Below are 27,748 nucleotides of genomic sequence, written 5' to 3'. Positions count from 1 at the left end.
AGTCATCTTATGAATCAATATACTGACATTAACAAGGACATTGAAAAAAATGGGATAAGAAAAGCTATAGAGGACTACGAAATTAAAGTTGCTAGGGATTCGAAAACTAAACCAAAAGGCTTTTTCAAGGTTTATAGAAAAAAAGTTAGAGAAAAGATATGTCCCCTTAAAAATAACTGGTCATCTTACTGACAAGGAGAATGAGATGTGTTCGATTTTTTATTACTTTCTCTCGGTTTTCACACAGGAAGACACTAATAACATCCCAGTAATTATTTTTTATAGTGGGCTTGAAGAAGATAAATTATGTAATATAACAGTCACTAGTGATAAGGTTATCGAACAAGTAGACCGACTGAAACAAAATAAATCCTCGGACCTTGATGAGGTTTTTTCAAGGGTTCTTAAGGACGGCAGAATGGACCTTTGTGAAACATTCACTAACATTGGAAATATAAACACAAATGCAGTATAATGTGATCCTTTATTGACAACGTTTCACCCACACAGTGGGCTTTTTCAAGTCACACACGGATCTACCTGGGGTTGGAAGGTACGAGAGTATTTATAGTTCAGAATGTTGAGGTCAACATTCTGATCTATAAATACTCCCGTACCTTCCAACCCCAGGTAGATCCGTGTGTGACTTGAAAAAGCCCACTGTGTGGGTGAAACGTTGTCAATAAAGGATCACATTATACTGCATTTGTGTTCATATTTCCATTGTGTCGGTATTTTATACCATTTATTTCCATTCACTAACATTTTTAATATATCTCTTCAACCAAGTGAAGTGTCTGATATGTGGAAGATAGCCAATGCAATTCCTATTTTTATATTAGGGGACAAGTCGTTATCGTCAAATTACCGGCGAATAAGCCTGACCTCAACTGTAGGCAAATTACTAAAGTTAATTATAGCTGATATAGGAAGTCATCTAGATAGGCATAATTTGAAATTGTTTGTTTTGATTTTAGTTAGGCTTTTGATAGAGTGCCACACTAGAGACTGTTAAAGAAAGTGGCAGTTAATGACATTGAGAAAAAAATGCTGTCATTGATCGAGTCATGGCTCAAGTGGGGATCTGTAACAAGTGACGTTCCTCAGGGATCAATTTTAGGCTCAATGTTGTTTATAATACATATCAATGACCTTGGCTAGTGAATTGCTAGTGACATCGCTGATGACACGAAGATAGGCAGGATAATTAGATAATAGCAGATGTCATGAAACTTCAGGAGAATTTAAACAAACTCAATTCATGGTCAGAAAAGTGGCAGATGCAGTCAAATGTAGATAAATGCAAGGTTCTGAAGCTTGGGAGTGTCCATAACCTTAGCACTTAAAACCTAATTAATGCAGAACTTAGCAGTACAGAATGTGAAAAGGACTTGGAGGTTATGGTGAGCAGCAACCTTAAACCAAAACAGTAATGTCTAAGTGTACATAATAAGGTAAATAGATTACCGCTATTTATATCAAGAAGTGTAAGTAACACAAGTCCAGGCGTTATACTACAGCTTAATATATCACTGAATGGTTCACAGAACCGACTAGTTGATAAATTAGACACATGTGCAGCACTTGGGTATCTTTACTGAGGAAACGTTTCGCCACACAGTGACTTCCAACTTGTCGGTTCTCTGAACCATTCATCTACATTCCTGTCTGACACAGCAACATCTTGAGATCTTAATGCTTGGGAATTCTTCACTTACCCAACTCTTGGGCACGACCTACTTTCACATTGGGTAAATGTGACACCACCTACGACTATTGCACCTCTCCTACCTACAGTATATAAGTTACTTCGCATACATGTTGTATACTTTTCAAGATTGATGCACTGACTACATCGACTCAAGGTTGAGGGACTGATTACCTCAAACCCCTCCTGTTCTTCACCATTCTCCTTTCTATAGACTGATGAAGCCAGTGTGTGGGGAAGCGTTTCCTCATAAAAGATATTCAAGTGTCGCACATGTATCAAATTTATCAGCTTTATATATCATTAGTAAGGCCTCACTTAGATTACGCAGCTCAGTTCTGGTCTCCATATTTCAGAATGGACATACAGCAAAGAATAACAAAATTAAAACATAAAAATAGAAATCTTTCGCATAAAGAAAGGTTGAACTCCCTTAAATTACATTCTGTAATAAGAGGAAGAATGATCGAAGTGTACAAGTGGAAGATGGGTATTAATAAAGGAGATCTAAATAAGGTTTTGAGGATATCTGTCCTGCAAAAATGGATTCAATTTTGGTAAGTTTCAATTTAGAAATGATAAAGGAAAGTATTGGTTTGGAAATAGGGTAGTTGATGAGTGGAACCGTCTACCTAGTAGGGTTACTGAAGCTAAAACCTTGGATAGTTTCAAATTTAGGTTGGATAAGTACACGAGTGAGAGATGTTGGATTTGAGTGAGACTTACACATCAGTAAATACTTTTATGAAGACTTATTGCTTGGGTAGCCACATATATATATATATATATATATATATATATATATATATATATATATATATATATATATATATATATATATATGTATATATATATATATATATATATATATATATATATATATATATATATATATATATATATATATATATATATATATATATATATATATATATATATATATATATATATATATATATATATATATATATATATATATATATAGCTCAGTGGTGACCTGTACTTAGCTCAGTAGTGACCTGTACTTAGCTCAGCGTGGACGTGTCTTGTGTGCTCTCTGTGGACTGAACCAAGATGCCCTCCATCTAGCAACTTTACCAGTAGTTCAAGGAAAAATTGAGGGTAGCGATGATGGAGATACTGCGATTGACTGAGGAAAGCAAGAGGATTCGTAGCAGTCCTCCTTTTGTGAGTCCTCAGGTCAAGAAGGGAACCTGGACAGTGACTGGACAGCAGGGAACGAAGTTGATGATCAAGAAGACGAATGGAAAGGTAGACACGATGAAGAAGAAAGAGACTGCTGTGGAAACTGTTGTGGAAACATCTAATACATTCTCCGTGTTACCCGACGAATGTGAGTCGACAACTGGGAACGTCACAACGAAAGACACCAAGGAAGGTAAGAATATTATTGTTGTTGGTGATAGCAAGTTAGGTATATGGATAGGGCGTTCTGCTTGAAGAATTGGAGTATGAGACAGAGGGTTTGCTTTCCTGGGGCTGGGATGGAGGACATTGTTAGCCGGCTTGACAACATCATGAACGGTAATGGGATCAATCCTATTTTCTGCCTCAGTGCTGGAGGCAGAAAATAGGATTTAGTTATAAGGTTCAGGACAGCTATAGACATAATTAGGATGAATGGGAGGGCGCCCTGTTATATGTGGCGTTTTGCCAAGAAGAGGTGTTGGAAATGAATGATTGTCCAGAGCAATTGGTATTAATTGTTGGCTGGATAAACACTCTAAGGATAATGCAGTACAATTCATTGACAACTGGGACAACTTCTATGGCCGAAATGACATGTATGCCAGGGATGGGGTTCACTTATCCAGGGCAGGTGTGGGTTTTCTTGCTAACTCAGTTGAAGGGGTTGTTAGGACTTTAAACTAGAAATAAAAAATAATGAGTATGCATATATTGACTTATGCTTTGATATTATGAATCTTAATAACAGTCATGGAGTACCGCTGGCTATAGATAATTGCAGGAATTGTGTAAAAACAAAGATGAATAGGAAAAATGTGCAGAAGAAAAACATATGATGGTATTTTATGCTAACAGTCGAAGTGCAAGAAATAAGATTAATGAACTACGTTTGGTAGCATGTGCTGGGAACTTTGATATCATTGCATTAACTGAAACCTGGTATGATTTAAAGAGTCGGGATATGATTGCTGAGTGTAATATTAAAGGGTTTAAGTTGTTCCATGTGGATAGATGTAATGGGAAGTGGGAGGAGTTGCATTACATGTTAGAGAAAATATTAATTGTCGCATGAAAACAGGTATAAAAATAGATGGATTACTAACAAAACCTTTTTGGGTAGAGTTTGTAGAAGTCAAGAAAAACTAATTCTAGGTGTAATATACCGACCTCCAGGCTTGGATCACGATAGAGGGAGACTTCTTTGGGACGATATTGTTAGGGCTTTTAGAGACAATAACATAGTGATAGTAGATGATTTTAACTTTAGTCAAATTGACTGGGATCCTTTCACCGGTAATCTAGAGTCCAGTGACTTTATGAAAACAGTTCAGGACTGTTTTCTAAAGCAGTGTGTAACAGAGCCTACCAGGGGTAATAATTTGCTAGACTTAGTCTTGTCAAATAAGGAAACACTAGTAAATAACCTGGAGATCACTGAAGAGCTTGGCGCAAGTGATCACAAATCCATCCCTTTTAGCATTACTTGGAATACAAGAATAATGATAATATGGTAAAAATCCCTGATTTTCGTTCTGCCGATGATAGTGGGTTAACAGGAGGCTAAAACATCTATTAGGGGAGAAAATAGAATTTATAGACGCATCAGAAGAGGAGAGGTTAACCTTACTGCCCAATATGTTCAGCTTAAAAGAGAAGTTGAAAAGGGGATTAGAAAGTCTAAACGTGACTATAAAATTAGAGTTGCTAATAAATCAAAGACTAATCCAAAGGACTTCTTTCAAGTGTATAGGACGAAGGTGAAGGAAAAAGTAGGACCTCTGAAAATTGGGAATGGACAGCTGACGGATAACGAAATGGAAATGTGTTCCTTATTTTATGACTATTTTCTGTCAGTTTTTACACAGGAAGACACAAATGAAATTCCAGAAATTAACAATTATTCAGTTCCTGACGAATTCAAATTAACTAATATTACTGTTACGAGGGACATGGATATCAAATAGATAGAGAAACTGATGCAAAATAAGTCCCAGGGACCCGATGAGTTGTTTTCCAGGGTACTTAAGGAATGCAAGATGGAGCTTAGTCAGCCATTAACAAGTGTGTTTAATGCGTCCATCCTTACCGGTGTTGTGCCAGAGTTGTGGAAGATGGCTTATGTGGTTCCTATATTCAAATCAGGGGATAAGTCCGTTCCTTCAAATTACCGTCCAATAAGCCTGACATTTACAGTGGGCAAGTTATTAGAATCAATTACAGCTGACATTATTAGAAGTCACCTTGAAGAGCATAATTTGATTGATGAATCTCAGCCTGGGTTCATGAATGGTCGTTCCTGCTTGACAAAGTTACTGGCGTTCTTCACTAGAACATTTGAGGCAGTTGACAGTGATAAAAAATATGACATAGTTTATTTGGATTTTAGTAAAGCCTTCGATCGAGTACCTCACAAAAGACTTTTGAAAAGTGACAGCTTATGGTATAGGAGGTAAGGTTCTAGCGTGGATAGAGGCATGGCTTACCAACAGAAAGCAGAGAGTTTCCATAAATGGGGTCAAATCTGAATGGGGATTAGTCACCAGTGGCGTAAAGGTTGGATTTGGACAAATTAATATCTTGGTCTGAAAAATGGCAGATGAAGTTCAATGTGGATAAGTGTAAGGTACTTGCCCTTGGCAATGAAAATAACCCTCGAAGCTATAAACTAGGTGAAGTAGAGCTTGATCATACAAAATGTGAAAAAGACTCAGGAGTCATGGTAAGCAGAAATCTAAAGCCAAGACAGCAGTGCCTTAGTGTGCGCAACAAGGCCAACAGATTACTTGGATTTATCTCAAGGAGTATAAGTGACAGAAGTCCAAAAGTTATTTTACAGCTCTGTACATCACTAGTGAGGCCTCATTTAGATTACGCTGCTCAGTTTTGGTCTCCTTACTACAGGATGGATATAGACTCAATAGAGAACATTCAGAGAAAAATTATTAAAATGATTTACTGTGTAAGGAATCTCCAGTATGAAGATAGACTTAAAGCCTTAAATCTCCACTTTCTGGAGAGACGTGTAATGAAGGGAGATATCACTGAAGTGTATAAGGAGATGATGGGCATAAACAAAGGAGGTATTAATATATTACTGAGGGTGTCGAACCAGGTAAGAACCAGAAATAATGGATTTAAATTGGATAAATTTAGATTTAGAAAGGACATAGGAAAGTACCGGTTTTCTAACAGAGTTGTAGATGCGTGGAACAGTCTTCCCAGTGGGGTGATAGAGGCTAGTTCTTTGGGCAGCTTTAAAAAGAGATTGGGCAAATATATGAGTTGGAGGGGCTGGGTTTTATTGGTGTCATTGGGTACGGGAGTTACTTCTTGTGTATCTTTGGGTGGGGGTCATTTTGATGGGGACCTGCCTTGTGAAAGAGGTGAAAGAGGATTTCCCATTGCCATACCAAACTTCTGAGTGTAAAACTTATTATTATATACAAATTTTGCATCAACAATGCAAAGTTTAATAAGTTTAATGACAGTAGGAACTGGCAATGGAAGATTTCGTTAATTATGATTTACCATTTCCAGTTCCTACTATCATTAAACTTATTAAACTTTGCATTGTTGATGCAAAATTTGTATTTAATGATAAGTTTTACGCTCAGAAGTTTGGTATGGCAATGGGAAATCCTCTTTCACCTGTTCTTAGTAACCTACACATGGAATTTTTTGAAACAAGGTTGCTTAACACAATCCTCCCTAACAGAGCTAAATGGTTCAGATATGTTGATGATATTTTGTGTCTTATGCCCAAAAAATGTAGATATACACCATTTCCTTGGCAAATTAAATAGCTTAGCCCATTCTATAAACTTTACTGTTGAGTTTGAAGAAAATAACTCATTGTTTTTTCTAGATGTTTTAATTATTAAGGGTAATAATGAATTCAAATTTAAAATTTACTGAAAACCTACAAATAACTGTTCCTATGTCCAGTATTATTCTTCCAATCAAGATAGAGTTAAACTGTCTGTTTTCTCATCAATGTTTTTGAGAGCTTTACGAATTTGTAGTCCTGAGTTCATAGATGAGGAAATATCCAAAATTTATGAAATAGCTAAATATTTGAAATACCCAAGAAACGTAATTGATAAATCTTTTAAAACTGCTAGAAATACTTTTTACAACCCAAAAAGGGACAACCAGCCTTATTCAACTAAAAATATGTTGGTTCTCCCAAATAAAAATATGTTGGTTCCCCCCAAAATGCTGATGGATGTGTCTATAAGATTCCTTGCAAAATTTGCGATAAAGTTTATTACGGTCAAACTGGTAAAAATCTCGAACTTAAATTAAAACAACATAAATATAGCATTAGAACTGGACAAGATTCCGATGCTCTATTTATTCTTGTAAGAGATTTTAACCATCCAATTGATTTTCAAAAAGTTGAGAAAGTTGTATCAAGCAAGTCCATGGTCGACAGGAATATAATTGAATCTTGTTTCATAAAAAGCAGTTTTGACAACAATATGAATATTTCGTACGGTTTATATAAATTAGATCGATTTAGAATTAATACAATTTGGGAAGAGTTTAATAACACATTAGACAAATAATAAATTTTAAAATTCTTAATACTTGGGTAAAATAGTTTGTTCGTGGGTTGTGTGAAGGACCTGTTTAGTTGGACTCATAAGAAAGGGAACACTGCAGCAGGCCTGCAGTGTTCCCTTTCTTATGAGTCGTGCATCAGGTGTTGCTTTGTTGTGGGATGTGAGGTGTGGTCTATACCCTTTATATGCCTTCCTTTGATGCATTACTTTTATTGTTCCTTGATAATATGAGTTGTCACGAAAGCACTTGGAATTTCTCTATTCTTTCACAGTGGTTGTTTTACATAAATATATAAATATATATATATATATATATATATATATATATATATATATATATATATATATATATATATATATATATATATATATATATATATATATATGTATATATATATATATATATATATATATATATATATATATATATATATATATATATATATATATATATATATATATATATATATATATATATATATATATATATATATATATATATATATATATATATATATATATATATATATATATATATATATATATATATATATATATATATATACATATAAGGAGAGTACCTCTGTGACTTCCTTGATGACCAAACAGAATAGAAAGGGGGCGAGAGGTTAACCCTGTTGCAAGTCCTCACACGAGTCAATTTCATGGTCCATAAACAGTAGTTTGGAAGTCACACTATAACACGATTCTATGAAGGGATAAAGGGAAGGGAAGTTTCAATAAACTGTTTGGAGAGCAGCATCCCTTCTGACTAAGTTGAAAGCGCTGGCAAAGTTCAATTTGACCAAGGCTTTTTCATCCGACATGTTGCTGATATATACTCATGCTGCTTCAAAGCCCTGTTGAACGCCAAAATCGAGGTGAGTTGGTTTCAGTATTGCAGCAGCCTCTTGACCCACCCTTCATATATATATATATATATATATATATATATATATATATATATATATATATATATATATATATATATATATATATATCCTGGTCCTAAGCGAAACAAAGCTGAAGGGGGTAGGATGGAGTTTCGGTGGGGGGAAATAAATGGGATTAAATCTGGAGTATCTGAGAGAGTTAGAGCAAAGGAAGGGGTAGCAGTAATGTTGAAGGATCAGTTATGGAAGGAGAAAAGAGAATATGAATGTGTAAATACAAAGATTATGTTGATTAAAGTAAAGGTTGGATGCAAAAAGTGGTTCATAATAAGCGTGTATGCACCTGGAGAAGAGAGGAATGTAGAGGAGAGAGAGAGATTTTGGGAGATGTTAAGTGAATGTATAGGAACCTTTGAACCAAGTGAGAGAGTAATTGTGGTAGGGGACCTGAATGCTAAAGTAGGAGAAACTTTTAGAGAGGGTGTGGTAGGTAAGTTTGGGGTGCCAGGTGTAAATGATAATGGGAGCCCTTTGATTGAACTTTATATAGAAAGGGGTTTAGTTATAGGTAATACATATTTTAAGAAAAAGAGGATAAATAAGTATACAAGATATGATGTAGGGCGAAATGACAGTAGTTTGTTGGATTATGTATTGGTAGATAAAAGACTGTTGAGTAGACTTCAGGATGTACATGTTTATAGAGGGGCCACAGATATATCAGATCACTTTTTAGTTGTAGCTGCACTGAGAGTAAAAGGTAGATGGGATACAAGGAGAATAGAAGCATCAGGGAAGAGAGAGGTGAAGGTTTATAAACTAAAAGAGGAGGCAGTTAGGGTAAGATAAAGACAGCTATTGGAGGATAGATGGGCTAATGAGGGCATAGGCACTGGGGCCGAAGAGGTATGGGGTAGGTTTAAAAATGTAGTGTTGGAGTGTTCAGCAGAAGTTTGTGGTTACAGGAAAGTGGGTGCAGGAGGGAAGAAGAGCGATTGGTGGAATGATGAAGTAAAGAGAGTAGTAAGGGAGAAAAAGTTAGCATATGAGAAGTTTTTACGAAGTAGAAGTGATGCAAGGAGGGAAGAGTATATGGAGAAAAAGAGAGAGGTTAAGAGAGTGGTGAAGCAATATGAAAAGAGAGCAAATGAGAGAGTGGGTGAGATGTTATCAACAAATTTTGTTGAAAATAAGAAAAAGTTTTGGAGTGAGATTAACAAGTTAAGGAAGCCTAGAGAACAAATGGATTTGTCAGTTAAAAGTGGGAGAGGAGAGTTATTAAATGGAGAGTTAGAGGAATCGGGAAGATGGAAGGAATATTTTGAGGAATTGTTAAATGTTGATGAAGATAGGGAAGCTGTGATTTCGTGTATAGGGCAAGGAGGAATAACATCTTGTAGGAGTGAGGAAGAGCCAGTTGTGAGTGTGGGGGAAGTTCGTGAGGCAGTAGGTAAAATGAAAGGGGGTAAGGAAGCTGGGATTGATGGGATAAAGAAAGAAATGTTAAAAGCAGGTGGGGATATAGTTTTGGAGTGGTTGGTGCTATTATTTAATAAATGTATGGAAGAAGGTAAGGTACCTAGGGATTGGCAGAGATCATAAGAACATATTGTAATAAAGTTGGTAGAATTACCGACAATATGTAAAGTAAAAGGACACAAGTGCAACTAATGTGACATTTATTGTGGCAACGTTTCGCTCTCCAGGAGCTTTATCAAGCCATTACAAACAATACATGGACACAGAGGGTACATAAAGGCTCTGAGTGAGGTGCAATACTAGTGAGGTACCATTTCGATGTTCACTAGTGGTAGTAGTAGTAGTAGTAGTAGTAGTAGTAGTAACAAAAATAATACAATATGGTAGAGCAATTAATTCGTACATGAGTAAAAGGATATAAAAGCTATTACTTGGGTAACATAAAAATAGGTTGGACAAATATAGACTGGAAAGAGGCAGGTTTTTTCAGTGTTCACTCTCTGTAATGTGCTTTGTGTAGTATAACAGGAGAGACTATGTGATGGCAGGGTTTACTGTTTTCAGGAGGATTCTTGCTAAGACTTCGGAGATGGTGAAGCTGCCGTTGTTTTGTTTAATTGTATTCGAAACAGCGATCAGTGCTGATTCAAGGCACTTGCGTCTGCGGAAATTAGTTTCTTTGATCACTAATTGGGCGTCTCTGAATTTCATGAGATGATTGGTGGAATTTCGGTGTTGTACACAGGCGTTGTTTAAGTTGTCGTTCCTACATGCGTAAATGTGTTCATTTAGGCGGGTGTCGAGGTTTCTTGCTGTTTCACCTACGTAGATCTTGTCACAGCCTCCACAGGGTATAGTGAAACTCCTGCATTGACTGGTTCGTGGTGCTTTACCTCCCGGAGATTTTGTTGACTTGATTGAACTCTGTGTTAATTTCAACTGTTTTTCTTTCAATAACAAGCTCTACAAACAAACCTACGGCATGGGAATGGGATTCCCAATAAGTGCCGTCCTAGCCAACTTATACATGGAACACCTAGAGTCCGAACACTTCGCCAACATCATCCCTTCAAGCGTCACTTGGTTACGTTACGTGGACGATGTCCTCGTAATAACTCCAAAACGTTTTGATGTACGGGATCTTCAGGCAAGGCTCAACGCAGTTGAACCAGCGATTCAGTTTACACTAGAAGAAGAGTCCAATGACAAGCTACCTTTCCTCGACGTCCTCATTCACAAAGTAGACAACAACCTAAGATTTCAAGTTTATCGGAAACCCACCAATAAAAATGATCTCACACACTTCTATTCCAGTCAAGATACCAAGACCAAAAGAGGCATCATCATCGGGTTTTTCCTAAGAGCATACCGAATTTGTAGTCCTGAGTTTCTTGACGAGGAATGCACTTACATTCACCAAACATTCACTGAGTTACAGTTTCCTTCTTTTTTCATCAAAGACTGCAAGAAAAGAGCTCTTCAGATCATCAATTTTCCACGCATCAACACCGCTCCCAACAAAGTTATAATTCTTCCCAACAGCCAGGTTGCACTAAACGTCTCAAAAGTACTTTCACAAGCTAACACCAGAGTCGCCATCGCTTCTACCACTTCAATAAAGGATCTACCAGGACAAAACCCAAGCACCACGAACCAGTCAATGCAGGAGTTTACACTATACCCTGTGGAGGCTGTGACAAGATCTACGTAGGTGAAACAGCAAGAAACCTCGACACCCGCCTAAATGAACACATTTACGCATGTAGGAACGACAACTTAAACAACGTCTGTGTACAACACCGAAATTCCACCAATCATCTCATGAAATTCAGAGACGCCCAATTAGTGATCAAAGAAACTAATTTCCGCAGACGCAAGTGCCATGAATCAGCACTGATCGCTGTTTCGAATGCAATTAAACAAAACAACGGCAGCTTCACCATCTCCGAAGTCTTAGCAAGAATCCTCCTGAAAACAGTAAACCCTGCCATCACATAGTCTCTCCTGTTATACTACACAAAGCACATTACAGAGAGTGAACACTGAAAAAACCTGCCTCTTTCCAGTCTATATTTGTCCAACCTATTTTTATGTTACCCAAGTAATAGCTTTTATATCCTTTTACTCATGTACGAATTAATTGCTCTTCCATATTGTATTATTTTTGTTACTACTACTACTACTACTACTACTACTACCACTAGTGAACATCGAAATGGTACCTCACTAGTATTGCACCTCACTCAGAGCCTTTATGTACCCTCAGTGTCCATGTATTGTTTGTAATGGCTTGATAAAGCTCCTGGAGAGCGAAACGTTGCCACAATAAATGTCACATTAGTTGCACTTGTGTCCTTTTACTTTACATCATAAGAACATAAGAAAGAAGGAACACTGCAACAGGCCTACTGACCCATGTGGAGCAAATCAATGTACCCTTCCTGATTAGACCAACGACCCACCCCCCGGATTATCCCCATGACCCACCCAGTCTGGTCCTCCACTCAAGGATGGAGCACTGCACCAGACCCAGCAGCACAAGCTAGTCAGGTCCAACTCACGCCCACCCACACCCACTCATGTATTTATCTAACCTATTTTTAAAACTACACAACGTTTTAACCTCAATAACTGTACTCGGGAGTTTGTTCCACTCATCCACAACTCTATTACCAAACCAGTGCTTTCCTATATCCTTCCTGAATCTGAAATTTTCCAACTTGAAACCATTGCTGCGAGTCCTGTCTTGGCTGGAAATTTTCAGCACGCTATTTACATCCCCTTTATTTATTCCTGCTTTCCAGTTATACACCTCGATCATATCCCTCCTAATTTTACGCCTTTCGAGAGAGTGCAGATTCAGGGCCCTCAGTCTATCCTCATAGGGAAGATTTCTGATACATGGGATCATCTTTGTCATCCTCCTTTGTACGTTTTCCAGAGCCTTTATATCCATTCTGTAATACGGTGACCATAACTGAGCAGCATAGTCTAAATGAGGCCTAACCAAGGATATATAGAGTTGAGGAACAACCGGAGGACTTCTCTTATTTATACTTCTAGATATGAAGCCAAGAATTCTGTTAGCTTTATTGCGAACACTAATGCACTGTTGTCTTGGTTTTAGGTTACTGCTAACCAGAACTCCTAAATCCTTTTCGCAATCAGTAGTATTAAGATCTACATTATTTAGTTTATATGTGGCAATGTTATTTAACTGTCCAACATTTAGAACTTTGCATTTGTCAATAATAAACTGCATCTGCCACTTCTCCGACCATTGCGTCAGTCTATTCAAATCATCTTGGAGTGCTTTAATGTCCTCATTAGAATGAATTGGACGGCCTATTTTGGTGTCATCAGCAAGTTTGGTTATGTCGCTATTTATTCCCTCATCTATGTCGTTTATGTAAATTGTGAACAACAACGGGCCCAACACTGACCCCTGAGGAACACCGCTTGTGACGTGCGCCCATTCTGATTTCTCCCCATTTAAGCAAACTCTCTGCTGTCTATTTTTCAGCCATGCCTCTACCCATGAAAAAATTTCTCCTCCTATTCCATGTGCCTTAAGTTTCCTCAATAGCCTCTGGTGTGGAACTCTATTGAAAGCCTTACTGAAGTTCATATACACAATGTCATATTCATTACCATGATCTACCACCTCAAACACCTTAGTGAAAAAAGTTAGTAAATTCTTAAGACAGGAATGCCCCTTTGTAAAACCGTGTTGAGAATCATTAATCAATCTGTGTCTGTCAAGATGGCTACGAATTGCTTCGGCAATTATTGATTCCATAAATTTTCCCACTATGGAGGTAAGGCTTATTGGTCTATATTTCGAAGCCAAGGACCTGTCACCTACCTTGTAAATAGGTATTACATTTGCCATTTTCCACTTATCAGGCACTATGCCAGTTTGTAGTGATATGTTAAAAAGATTAGCCAAAGGTATGCTAAGTTCCTCTTTACATTCTTTTAACACCCTTACAAACAGTTCATCAGGACCTGGGGATTTGTTAGGTTTTAGTTTCTCTATTTGTCTGAGGACCATGTCACTAGTTACCGCAATCGTACATAGTTTATTATCATCCTGTTCTACATAATCTATTATTTCAGGAATATCGCTAGTATTTTCCTGGGTGAAAACTGAGAGGAAGTAGGTATTTAGAATTTCACACATATCCTTATCACTGTCAGTGATCTGACCAGAGTTACTCTTAAGTGAACCAATCTTGCCCCTAATAAACCATACCCCGGCCGGGATTGAACCCGCGGTCATAGAGTCTAAAAACTCCAGCCCGTCGCGTTAGCCACTAGTCCAGCTAGCCACAATAAGATTCGTCCAACTAGGTATATTTCTACACCATAGAAATATGCGATTTCGTGAGTCATGTTGACGGCAGTGAAGAGACTTGAGCTAGAGTTCGTCACGGCCACGCTAGCTGGAGATTCGTCTGTAAAAACTTGCATTTGTGGTCACAGTGGTGCCTGTGCTAACCTTCCTATGGTGTAGAAATATACCTAGTTGGACGAATCTTATTGTGGCTAGCTGGTCTAGTGGCTAACGCGACGGGCTGGAGTTTTGAGACTCTATGACCGCGGGTTCAATTCCGGCCGGGGTATGGTTTGTTTGCAATCGTGTCATTACGATTTCTTGAGACTTGCCCCTAATCTTACTTCTGTATACCTGAAAGAACCCTTTTGGGTTAGTCTTTGAATCCCTTGCGACCTTAGCCACATAATCCCTTTTTGCTTTTCTTATTCATTTTCTTATTTCTCTCTTTAATTGAATATATTGATTTCTTAACTGCCCATCTCCTCTTTTGATACGACTATATATGCCTCTCTTTTGACCAATGAGATGTTTTAATCTATTGTTCATCCATTTGGGATCATTTTTGTTAGATCTAATTTCCCTACTCGGTACAAAAATTTGTCTGGGCAGCTAGAACTATGCTCTGAAAAACGTCATATTGGCAACCAAGATCACCTACCTGACCCATAGTCAGGACATCCCAATTTAGCCCACCCAAGTAATTTTTCAATCCCATGAAGTCGTCCAAGCGAAAATCTGGGACAGAGATTTGATTGCAGTTATCTGGATAATTCCATGATATATTGAAACTAAGTGATTTGTGATCACTTTCCCCAAGCTCATCATTAACCTCAAGATTAATGAATCTTTTTTGGCAAGAACCAAGTCAAGCAGATTGTTTCCTCTAGTTGGTTCTGTCACAACCTGGTCTAAAAAGCAATCCTGAACCGTATCAAGAAAGTCACTAGACTCAAGATTTCCTGTCATATTGTTCCAATCAATTTGTCTAAAGTTAAAATCTCCCATTATCACAACATTTTCATATCAAGATGCCTTATGAATTTCGTCCCATAACAGCTTACTGCACTCCCTATCAAGGTTTGGGGGCCTATAAATCACACACAAAATTAATTTGTCACGTCCCTCGAGAAACTGTAGCCAAACAGATTCTGTGTTCGAGGTTTCTAATCTTATATCATGTCTAAGACAACAATTTAAATTTTCTCTGACATACATCGCCACACCACCACCCTTCCTGTTGACACTATCAGTGTGGAATAGTTTATAACCCTGAATGTTGCGTTCAGAAGGCATTTCTCTATCTTTCAGGTTGAACCAGGTCTCTGTTATACCAATAATATCTATATTACCTACCCTTGTAAGTAATCATAGCTCATCTATCTTATTTCTTAGACTCATACTATTTGTATAGTAAACCTTAAGGGAGCTAGTGACTCGTTGCCCTCTACTATCTCTCTTTGTTTGTTGATCAATTGATTTGCCCTTACTAGCAACTTTATTTTGGATATTGTCTTTTAGACATATTCCTGAAGTATCCCGGTAATAACTGCTGTTTTTAACCATAATGCTGCAGCCTTTATAAAGGCAAAGGGGACAAAAGAGAGTGGAAAAATTATAGAGGGATAAGTCTGTTGAGTATACCTGGTAAAGTGTATGGTAGAGTTATTATTGAAAGAATTAAGAGTAAGACGGAGAATAGGATAGCAGATGAACAAGGAGGCTTTCGGAAAGGTGTGAGGACAAGGTGTTCACAGTGAAACATATAAGTGAACAGTATTTAGATAAGGCTAAAAAGGTTTTTGTGCCATTTATGGATTTGGAAAAGACGTATGACAGGGTGGATAGGGGGCAATGTGGCAGATGTTGCAGGTGTATGGTGTAGGAGGTAGGTTACTGAAAGCAGGGAAGAGTTAGAGTATGTAGGAAAGAGGGAGATTATTTCCCAGTAAAAGTAGGCCTTAGACAAGGATGTGTGATGTCACCGTGGTTGTTTAATATATTTATAGATGGGGTTGTAAGAGAAGTAAATGCGAGGGTCTTGGCAAGAGGCGTGGAGTTAAAAGATAAAGAATCACACATAAAGTGGGAGTTGTCACAGTTGCTCTTTGCTGATGACACCGTGCACTTGGGAGATTCTGAAGAGAAGTTGCAGAGATTGGTGGATGAATTTGGTAGGGTGTGCAAAAGAAGAAAATTAAAAGTGAATACAGGAAAGAGTAAGGTTATGAGGATAACAAAAAGATTAGGTGATGAAAGACTGGATATCAGATTGGAGGGAGAGAGTATGGAGGAGGTGAATGTATTCAGATATTTGGGAGTGGACGTGTCAGCGGATGGGTCTATGAAAGATGAGGTGAATCATAGAATTGGTGAGGGGAAAAGGGTGAGTGGTGCACTTAGGAGTCTGCGCAGACAAAGAACTTTGTCCTTGGAGGCAAAGAGGGTAATGTATGAGAGTATAGTTTTACCGACGCTCTTATATGGGTGTGAAGCATGGGTGATGAATGTTGCAGCGAGGAGAAGGCTGGAGGCAGTGGAGATGTCATGTCTGAGGGCAATGTGTGGTGTGAATATAATACAGAGAATTCGTAGTTTGGAAGTTACGAGGAGGTGCGGGATTACCAAAACTGTTGTCCAGAGGGCTGAGGAAGGGTTGTTGAGGTGGTTCGGACATGTATAGAGAATGGAGAGAAACAGAGTGACTTCAAGAGTGTATCAGTCTGTAGTGGAATGATGGCGGGGTAGGGGTCGGCCTAGGAAAGGTTGGAGGGAGGGGGTAAAGGAGGTTTTGTGTGCGAGGGGCTTGGACTTCCAGCAGGCATGCGTGAGCGTGTTTGATAGAAGTGAATGGAGACAAATGGTTTTTAATACTTGACGTGCTGTTGGAGTGTGAGCAAAGTAACATTTATGAAGGGATTCAGGGAAACCGGCAGGCCGGACTTGAGTCCTGGAGATGGGAAGTACAGTGCCTGCACTCTGAAGGAGGGGTGTTAATGTTGCAGTTTAAAAACTCTAGTGTAAAGCACCTTTCTGGCAAGACAGTGATGGAGTGAATGATGGTGAAAGTTTTTCTTTTTCGGGCCACCCTGCCTTGGTGGGCCACCCTACCTTGGTGGCCACCCTGCCTTGGTGGGCCACCCTGCCTTGGTGGGCCACCCTGCCTTGGTGGCCACCCTGCCTTGGTGGCCACCCTGCCTTGGTGGCCACCCTGCCTTGGTGGGAATCGGCCAGTGTGATAATAAAAAAAAATAATGTATATGTAGATATATAAATATATATGATGTTATGCATTATCATCTTGTGTAGCATCACACACTGTACCACTCGTGTACACTGAGACACAGGGAACAGAAGTTATGAATTATCGTCTAGTGTAGCATCACACACTGTACCACTAGATTACACTGAGACACAGGGAACTGGAGTTATACATTATCATCTTGTGTAGCATAACACACTGTAATGCTAGTGTACACTGAGACACAGGGAAATGGAGTTATGCATTATCATCTTGTTAGGCATTACAAACTGTACCACTAGTGTACACTGAGACGCAGGGAACTGGAGTTATACATTGTTACAAAAAACGCGATTCTAAAAGCTTAGAAATCTCCAGTGAATACTAGAAAGGACTGCCCTTCTAGCATCCAGCCTGTTACTGGGTTTTCGTAATAATTAGTCAGTATCCTTGTCCAATTATCCATTAGAATTCAGTATGATTCAATAGTGCTTCAGGATTACAACTGGTAGGCTACTAACTAGAGAAATTAAAATTTAATAAATTTATTAGTCATTAAGTTGTCTAGGCGTATATCAAATTAAATTAAATTAATCACAGTAATTAAAATAATATCACTTCTCTCGTATACAGTAGTATTGTACTGAAAGCACATATCACATTTATAATTCTTAAGTACGGTCTGGTACATTAACATTTAATAAGATATTACAAATATGTACAAGTAAGTTTGTGTATGTGAGTAAGTGCTCTAAGTAGTTCGCTATGTCTCAAGACTCGACTAGACTTAAACAAGTGACTGACAAAGTCCTCAAATAAACTAACTTCTTGACCAACTGGCAATCAGAACAGTCTGCTTGAACAATAAAACGACTGATAAGCCGAACAACAATATAACAAGCAACTGCGACACAATCAGGAACAAGGAGATAAAATAAAGACAGCTAGTAGGGACCATCAGCAGATCCTCCACAAAAGTCACAAAACTCCCATACTACTGAATCTAAGTTCAGCATAAGAAAATCCCCGACTGTGATAATACACAGATACCAGTACAAATTAGGTCAGAAGCTACAGCTCAGGACCTGAGTTGTTCAGAGTGTCTTTGCGACACAACCTCAGTACAACGTCGAAAATCACTAAGTCTATACAATGTTCTGTGAACAGAGTTCTACAGAACTAACAATAATGAGACAAGAGACGATCTTCCAACAAGAGCCAATAAGGGAGATTAAGGCTCATCTTGTCTGGAATACGTCCAACCACCCAGCGAGTCTAGACCAGAATGAATACTTCAGGCGAGGTGAGGACACCCCCCCTCGATCACGTGACAGCTCCGTGGACAGCTGCAGCTCAGAAACAGAAGCCGGCAGTCTAACGAGCAAAGAGCGATAATTACAGTAGTTAGACAATCAAGACTTGAACAGAGCACATAATATGTTACATCCTACCTCACAAAAAGGAAGCTAAGTCAAATAATAATAATATGAAGCAATATATTTACGATTTAGCTATTATCGCAAATATAAGCAATATAAAATTATATAAAAAGGTAATGATTATATATATATACATAATCATTACTGCAACCCATTCAGGGGTTGCAACATACATTATCATCTTGTGTAGCATCACACACTGTACCACTCGTGTACACTGAGACACAGGGAAGTATAGTTATGCATTATCATCTTGTGTCGCATCACACACTGTACCACTTGTGTACACTGAGACACAGGGAACTGGAGTTATGCTTTATCATCTTGTGCAGCATCACACACTGTGCAACTCGTTTGCATTGAGACACAGGAAACTGGAGTTATGCATTATCATCTTGTGTAGCATCACACAGTGTACCATTTGTGTACACTGAGACACAGGGAACTGGAGTTATGAATTATCATCTTGTGTAGCTTCAAACACTGTACCACTCGTGTACACTGAGACACAGGGAACTGGAGTTATGCTTTATCATCTTGTGCAACATCACACACTGTGCAACTCGTTTGCATTGAGACACAGGGAACTGGAGTTATGCATTACATAGATACCTTTCACGGAGCATGATCAAAATACCTTTAACTCAAAATATTGTTGTGATGAATGGTTTTGAAAACCGACAAGTTTAAGATTTATACACTTATGCAACGTATGGGAATCTTTACTGAGGAAACATTTCACCTCACTGTGGCTTCATCAGTCCAATACAAAGCAGAAAGGTTTAAGAAAATGAGTTTGAGGTAATCAGTCCCTCAGCCAGGAACCGATGTGTTCAGTCTATCAATCTTGTAAAATGTTCAGCATAGTAGGATACAGACAGGATGTCAGCACAGCATATCTATGGGACATGTAAAAAAATCCTTGGAAGGAAATCCAGAATCACATGCAACCTATGCTCTTCCAAACACCATATCTCTTGTACTAGACTAAATACAGCCTCAAAAAATGACCTCGAACTAGCAAGGTGCTTCTGGTTGTGCAATAAAGATGTAGAACTTTGGGCAGGTATCAGAAAGGTACTAAGGAGAGTAATAAATGATAAAAATAATCAAGAAAACTAGGATGACCTCTTGGATAGTCTACCAAAAATATATAAAACATGGGAGAAAGAGATAGTGTATCAAAAAATGCAGAATGTCCATACCACAACAGATGACTCGAAACTACCTAGTCACCCACATGGTGCTAAGCCAGACCCATCCCCCAGTCATAGCACTAATACCCACAGTGCTGGTGCTGGCCCAGGCTCCCCCAGGCATAGCACCAATACCCTCAGTGCTGGTGCTGGCCCAGACCCAGCCCCACCCCCGAGCCCCAGTGCTGACCCAGACCCAGCCCCCAGCCTTACTGCCAGCCCAGACTCTCCTAGGGACACTACCCAAACCACCACAAAAACAGTAAATATACAACCATCATTGCACAAGACCGTGGCCCACAGTACAGATGTTGGAGAGGAGTCTCCTCCTTCCTCTACTGGGGAAAGTAGATGGAATCCAGGACGGGGTGGCCCTGGCTTGGATACTGAGGATTATAGTGCAGTCCCAGAACCTGCAGAAATTGACAACACACCTCCCAACAATTCTCAACCAAAGGTGAATTTGTGCAAATATTATGCTTGGGGCATCTGTAAGCATGGAATAACAGGGGAAAAAAATGGGACATGCAACTTTGACCATCCCAAAAAATGTAGCGACCTCCTGTCTAAAGGAGTGTGTCGTTCTTCTTCCTGTACTTTCTTTCACCCAAAAATGTGCCACTCCTCGGTCCTCCAGAAGCAGTGTTACAACATCGAATGCCCTGCATACCATCTAAAAGGGACCAGGAGGCACAAACCCCACAAGACAAACAATAGTAGCTACGACAACCCAACTCCAGGTGATTTTTTAGTGGCAGGAAACGAAAAAAGAAAATGGAAGGAAATAACAAAAATAGTCCACCACCTTGGAGCCTTGTTGGACTGGAGGCGCAGCCAGTGGCCACCCATGGCCCTCCAGAATTATTACAACTACTGATGCCAATAACAAAATCCCCCCAACAAACACAGAATACAACCTCGTTCATATTTGCTAATATACAGGGCCTTAAGCCATCCACCAACAACAAAATACCTTTTATCAGTGGACTTCTAGTGGAGTCTAATGCAATGTTTGCAGCCTTCACAGAGACTCACAAAAAAGATCACTTTGACAGTGAAATATGGATAAGTGGTTACAACCTTTTTAGATGCGACAGAAAAAACAGGCAACAAGGGGGGGTTGGCCTGTATGTCAAAGAGTCCCTTATCTGCACGGAGTTGCTGAACACCACAAATGAGGTAGTTGAAGTTCTATCAATAAAGATCGAGAACCAAAACCTAGTCATTGTGGTTGTATACAAGCCACCAGATGCAACCTCCCAACAGTTCAAGGAACAGCTACTGAAAATCGATTACTGTTTGGAAAACCTTCCAGCTCCATCCCCAAACATCTTACTGCTTGGTGATTTCAACCTAAGGCATACAAAATGGAAGAATGTAGCAAATAATGTTATAGCTGAAACAATCCCCGGAGGTAGTGCAGATGAAAGGTCACATACACATGAGCTACTAAGTCTCTGCGAAAAACACACCTTAAGCCAGCAGATAGTGGAGCCAACAAGACTAGAAAACACACTTGACCTTATCTTCACAAATAATGAGGACCTGATAAGAGACATAAGAATATCAAAAACAACTAATTCCGATCACAATCTAATCGAAGTCCAGACGTACATGCATAGGGGTCTTGAACAACAGAATGCATGTACCTGTGAAGGTGTCTTCACAAAATACAATTTCAACAACAAGAACATCAACTGGGACCAGGTAAACCATGTCCTAAACGAAACATGTTGGGAAGATGTCTTAAATGACATGGACCCAAACCAGTGCCTTGAAAGGATCAACTTCCTGGTAGCCGAAGCATGTTCTAGGCATATTCCCCTAAGAAAGAAGAAGAGTAGGAGTAAACTGGAGAGAAAAAGACGCTCCCTCTACAGAAGACGACGAAGAGTCACTGAGCTCCTCAGGAGTGCTAGAATATCTGATACACGAAGGGAGGCGCTGACCAGGGAAGTGGAAACTATCGAACTTAAGCTAAACGACTCTTACAGGAACCAGGAGAGGCAGGAGGAGCTTAAAGCTATTAGTGAAATTGAAAGAAATTCAAAATATTTCTTTTCATATGCCAAAAACAAGGCAAATACCACATCTAGTATCGGGCCCTTACTCAGACAGGATGGGACTTACACAGACGACAACAAGGAAATGAGTGAAATATTGAAATCCCAGTACGACTCTGTGTTTAGTGAACCACTAATCGGTCTGAGGATCGACGACCCAAATGATTTCTTCATGAATGAGCCTCAAAACTCCATAAATGTATGCCAGATTTCCGACATTACCCTAACTCCGATAGATTTCGAAAAAGCCATTGACAACATGCCTATGCACTCAGCCCCGGGCCCAGACTCGTGGAACTCTGTTTTCATTAAGAACTGCAAGAAACCCCTCTCGCGTGCCCTAAGTACACTATGGAGGAGGAGCTTGGACATGGGTGAAATTCCACAGTCACTTAAAACAACGCATATAGCCCCACTCCATAAAGATGGCAGCAAAGCATTAGCTAAGAACTATAGACCAATAGCTCTGACATCCCACATCATAAAAATCTTTGAAAGAGTGCTAAGAAGCAGGATTGCAAATCACCTGGATTCCCAAAATCTGCACAATCCAGGGCAACATGGGTTCAGGGCAGGTCGCTCCTGCCTCTCACAACTACTGGATCACTATGACATGGCCTTGGATGCACTGGAAGAAAATCAGAATGCAGATGTAATATACACAGACTTTGCAAAAGCATTTGACAAATGCGATCATGGCGTAATAGCCCATAAAATACGTGCTAAAGGAATAACTGGGAAAGTGGGGAGATGGATCTTCAACTTCCTAACAAATCGAACACAAAGAGTAGTGGTCAACAGAGTTAAATCGGAGGCTGCCATAGTGAAGAGCTCTGTTCCACAAGGCACAGTACTCGACCCCATCTTATTCCTTATCCTCATATCAGACATAAACAGAGATATACACCACAGCACCGTATCATCCTTTGCGGATGATACTAGGATCTGCATGAGGCTGTCATCTGCTGAGGACGCGGTTAACCTCCAAGAAGATATAAACAAAGTTTTCCAGTGGGCAACGGTAAACAATATGATGTTCAATGAGGACAAATTCCAACTACTCCGTTATGGAAAACTGGAGGAGATAATAACTAGAACAGAGTATACTACTGACTCCGGCCATACAATAGAGCGGAAAAATAATGTAAGGGACCTGGGAGTAGTAATGTCTGAGGATCTCACTTTCAAGGATCACAACAGTGCCACGATCGCACGTGCAAAGAAAATGATAGGATGGATAATGAGAACTTTCAAAACGAGAGATGCCAAGCCCATGATGATCCTTTTCAAATCACTTGTTCTCTCTAGGCTGGAATACTGCTGTACATTAACATCTCCATACAAAGCAGGTGAAATCGCAGATCTAGAGAGTGTACAGAGATCCTTTACTGCATGTATAAGTTCTGTCAAGCACCTTAACTACTGGGAACGCTTGGAAGCACTTGACTTGTACTCGTTGGAACGCAGGAGGGAGAGATATATCATAATCTACACTTGGAAAATCTTGGAAGGAATGGTCCCAAATCTGCACACAGAAATCACTCCCTACGAAAGTAAAAGACTGGGCAGGCGATGCAAAATGCCGCCAATAAAAAGTAGGGGCGCCATTGGTACACTAAGAGAAAACACCATAAGTGTCCGGGGCCCAAAACTGCTCAACAGCCTCCCATCAAGCATTAGGGGAATTGCCAATAAACCCCTGGCTGCCTTCAAGAGAGAGCTGGACAGATACCTAAAGTCAGTGCCGGATCAGCCGGGCTGTGGCTCGTACGTCGGACTGCGTGCGGCCAGCAGTAACAGCCTAGTTGATCAGGCCCTGATCCATCGGGAGGCCTGGTCATGGACCGGGCCGCGGGGGCGTTGATCCCCGGAATAACCTCCAGGTAACCTCCAGGTAACCAGGTAGGGCCGAGGACGTGGCTGATGTGAGGTGAGGCTGAGGGATTGATTACCTCAAACTCCTCCTCTCCTTACACCTTTCTCCTTTGTATTGGACTGATGAAGCCTCTGTGTGGCAAACGTTTCCACAATAAAAGTTCCCATATATTGCATAAGTGTCTCAATGTTCAAGTGTCTCAATCTTCAAAATACTGTGTTTCAAAATCTGTAAGAGAGATAAGATTTCGTTCGGATTTTTAACCCCGGAGGGTTAGCCACCCAGGATAACCCAAGAAAGTCAGTGCGTCATCGAGGACTGTCTAACTTATTTCCATTGGGGTCCTTAATCTTGTCCCCCAGGATGCGACCCACACCAGTCGACTAACACCCAGGTACCTACTTGCTGCTAGGTGAACAGGACAACAGGTGTAAGGAAACGTGTCGAAATGTTTCCACCCGCCGGGAATCGAACCCGGGCCCTCCGTGTGTGAAGCGGAAGCTTTAGCCACCAGGCCATCGGGCCTGGTACAATAATTTTACCTATATCTTTTCATAACAGAAATATTCTTCTTTTTTCTTTACCATTGCTCGTCAGAACTGCCAGACAATGTTGAATAATTTCCTGTAAGTCCTTGTAAAAGATATTAATTTTTGTCTGCTTATATGCTTCAATAAATATTAAATAAAATCCTAATTATTATCAGTGTACTGACCATTCTAATCATTTGCTAAACAAAGTTACTTTCTACTTTACAGAATCGGGGCCTCAGTGTCTACAGGCTTGTGCCTTGGTTATCGATCCTGTTTGTGGCACTGATGGTAATACCTACAGTAATTCTTGCTTCCTGGACATTGAGGCCTGCGAGAACCCTCACCTTAATCTACGCATTGACCACAATGGGCCATGTTGTAAGCTTTGACACTTTTGTAACTGTTTGTAGTTTAATGTTGATAATTGGAAGAGCAGAGAGCACAAGGTGGGCGATAATAATTTTATCTGATATTCCTCAGTCAATATATTTATATTAAATGGAAGGTTACAAGAGATAAGAAAGGCTAAACGAGACTATTAAAGCTGATAATGATTTGCAAGCAAGATATTTTCAAGCATTTTGAACTAAAGACAGACAAATATTAGATCCTCTTAAAACTAATTCTGGACATCTTGCAAAAAACGAGAAACAAATATATAGATTTTAACAATTATTTCTTATCGATCTTCACTATCTTTATACATGAAGAAATAAATAACATCCCACTAATTATTATAGTGGGTCTGAAGAAAATAAATTATGTAATAAGACAGTCACTCACTACGGATATGATAATAATCCAGGCTGACCGATTAAAGATTCCTTATTAAATATGTGATAAAGTTTTTTACGGTCAAAGTGGTAAAAATCTTGAACTTAGGTTAGAACAGCATAAATATAGCATTAGAACTGGACAAGATTCTAATGATCTGTTTTTCATGTGAGAGATTTTAAAAATCCGATTGATTATAAAAAGGCTGAGGTAAGTCCATGGTCGACAGGAATATAACAGAATCGTGTTTCATAAAAAGTAGTTTTGAAAAAAATATGAATATTTCTTTGGGTTTATATAAGCTGGATTCATTTATAATTAATAGAATTTGGGAAGAATTTAAAGTACATTAGACAAATTTTCGGGTAGAATATAAGCTGTTTCAGGGATCACTGACTACATACCAACATCATCATAAAAAGTCAGGTGTTGTGGGTGGCAGCGAGGTGCAGTTTCCTCCTTATATGCCTTCCTGTTAACCTTTTATTTTTATAGTTCCTTGGAATTTCACTATATTTTCACAGTGATTGTTCTGCATATATATATATATATATATATATATATATATATATGTTCTGCATATATATATATATATATATATATATATATATATATATATATATATATATATATATATATATATATATATATATATATATATGCGATAAGATCACAGTAAACAGGTGATTTCAAAATATGCAATACAACCACTCTGAAAGAAATAGAGAAATTCCAAGCGCTTTCGTGACTACTCACATTATCAAGGAACTATGAAAGTGAAGCATCCAAAACAACATAGACTTGGTTGATAAATTAAGCTCCTTGACTGACTTAAATGATTTTAACATGGTTAGTTTTGATGTTACTTCCTTGTTTACGAAAGTTCCTGTTGATGATTTATTAAGTTTCTTATCTGAAGAACTCGTTAACTATGATTTACCATTGCCAGTTCCTACTATCATTAAACTTATTAAACTTTGCATTATTGATGCAAAATTTGTATTTAATGATAAGTTTTACACTCAGAAGTTTGGTATGGCAATGAGAAATCCTCTTTCACCTGTTCTTAGTAACCTATACATGGAATTTTTTGAAACAAGGTTGCTTAACACAATCCTCCCTAATAGAGCTAAATGGTTCAGATATGTTGATGATATTTTGTGTCTTATGCCCAAAAATGTAGATATACACCATTTTCTTGGCAAATTAAATAGCTTAGCCCATTCTATAAACTTTACTGTTGAGTTTGAAGAAAATAACTCATTGCCCTTTCTAGATGTTTTAATTATTAAGGGTAATAATGAATTCAAATTTAAAATTTACAGAAAACCTACAAATAACTGTTCCTATGTCCACTATTATTCCTCGCATCGAGATAGAGTCAAACTGTCTGTTTTCTCATCAATGTTTTTGAGAGCTTTACGAATTTGTAGTCCTGAGTTCATAGATGAGGAAATATCCAAAATTTATGAAATAGGTAATGATTTAAAATACCCAAGAAATGTAATTGATAAATCTTTTAAAGTTGCTAGGAACACTTTTTATAATCCAAAAAAGGGCAACCAGCCTTATTCAACTAAAAATATGTTGGTTCTCCCTTACCATGAAAACTTGGTTGATATGCCTTCTCTTCTTAAGACTTTTAATATTAAAGTTGTATTCAAAAATCTTGATACAGTAAAAAAACTTTTGATTAAGAATTCCCCCCAAAATGCTGATGGATGTGTCTATAAGATTCCTTGTAAAATTTGCGATAAAGTTTATTACGGTCAAACTGGTAAAAATCTCGAACTAAGATTAAAACAACATAAATATAGCATTAGAACTGGGCAAGATTCCAATGCTCTATTTATTCATGTAAGAGATTTTAACCATCCAATTGATTTTCAAAAAGTTGAGAAAGTAGTATCAAGCAAGTCCATGGTCGACAGGAATATAATTGAATCTTGTTTCATAAAAAGCAGTTTTGACAATAATATGAATATTTCCTTTGGTTTATATAAATTAGATCCATTTATAATTAATAGAATTTGGGAAGAATTTAATAATACAGTGGACAAATAAATAGCTTGGGGGTGAGTTTTGCAAAGGACCTATCCAAGTTGGCTCGCCGCGCGTCACGTGTTTAACCGTTGTGGGATCTGATAGTGAGGTGCTGGCCGACCCCTTATATAGCTTCCTTGGATGCTTCACTTTCATAGTTCCTTGATAATGTGAGTAGTCACGAAAGCGCTTGGAATTTCTCTATTTCTTTCAGAGTGGTTTTTTTGCATATATATATATATATATATATATATATATATATATATATATATATATATATATATATATATATATATATATATATATATATATATATATATATATATATATATATATATATGCAATAAGATCACAGTAAACAGGTGATTTCAGAATATGCAAAAAACCACTGTG

The 27,748-nt window shown here is 38.5% G+C and overlaps 1 protein-coding gene across 2 annotated transcripts in view; it reads left to right on the top strand.

Annotated features, from left to right (window-relative positions):
- LOC138851084 (turripeptide Lol9.1-like) overlaps positions 1-27,748 on the top strand; it is a 91,874-nt gene that overhangs the window by 12,840 nt on the left and 51,286 nt on the right. For both annotated transcript variants that reach the window (XR_011390970.1, XM_070079517.1), the window contains exon 3: positions 24,764-24,916. Coding sequence is in view for 1 of the 2 variants with exons in the window: in XM_070079517.1 (XP_069935618.1) it covers positions 24,764-24,916 (153 nt within the window). In the remaining variant the exon portion in view is untranslated. The remainder of the gene's footprint in view (positions 1-24,763; positions 24,917-27,748) is intronic.

The sequence above is a fragment of the Cherax quadricarinatus genome, chromosome 99 (genome assembly GCF_038502225.1).
Source record: "Cherax quadricarinatus isolate ZL_2023a chromosome 99, ASM3850222v1, whole genome shotgun sequence".
Taxonomy (NCBI): Eukaryota; Metazoa; Arthropoda; class Malacostraca; order Decapoda; family Parastacidae; genus Cherax; species Cherax quadricarinatus.
Note: the sequence above shows the minus strand (reverse complement) of the source record. Positions and strands in the feature narration are given on the sequence as shown.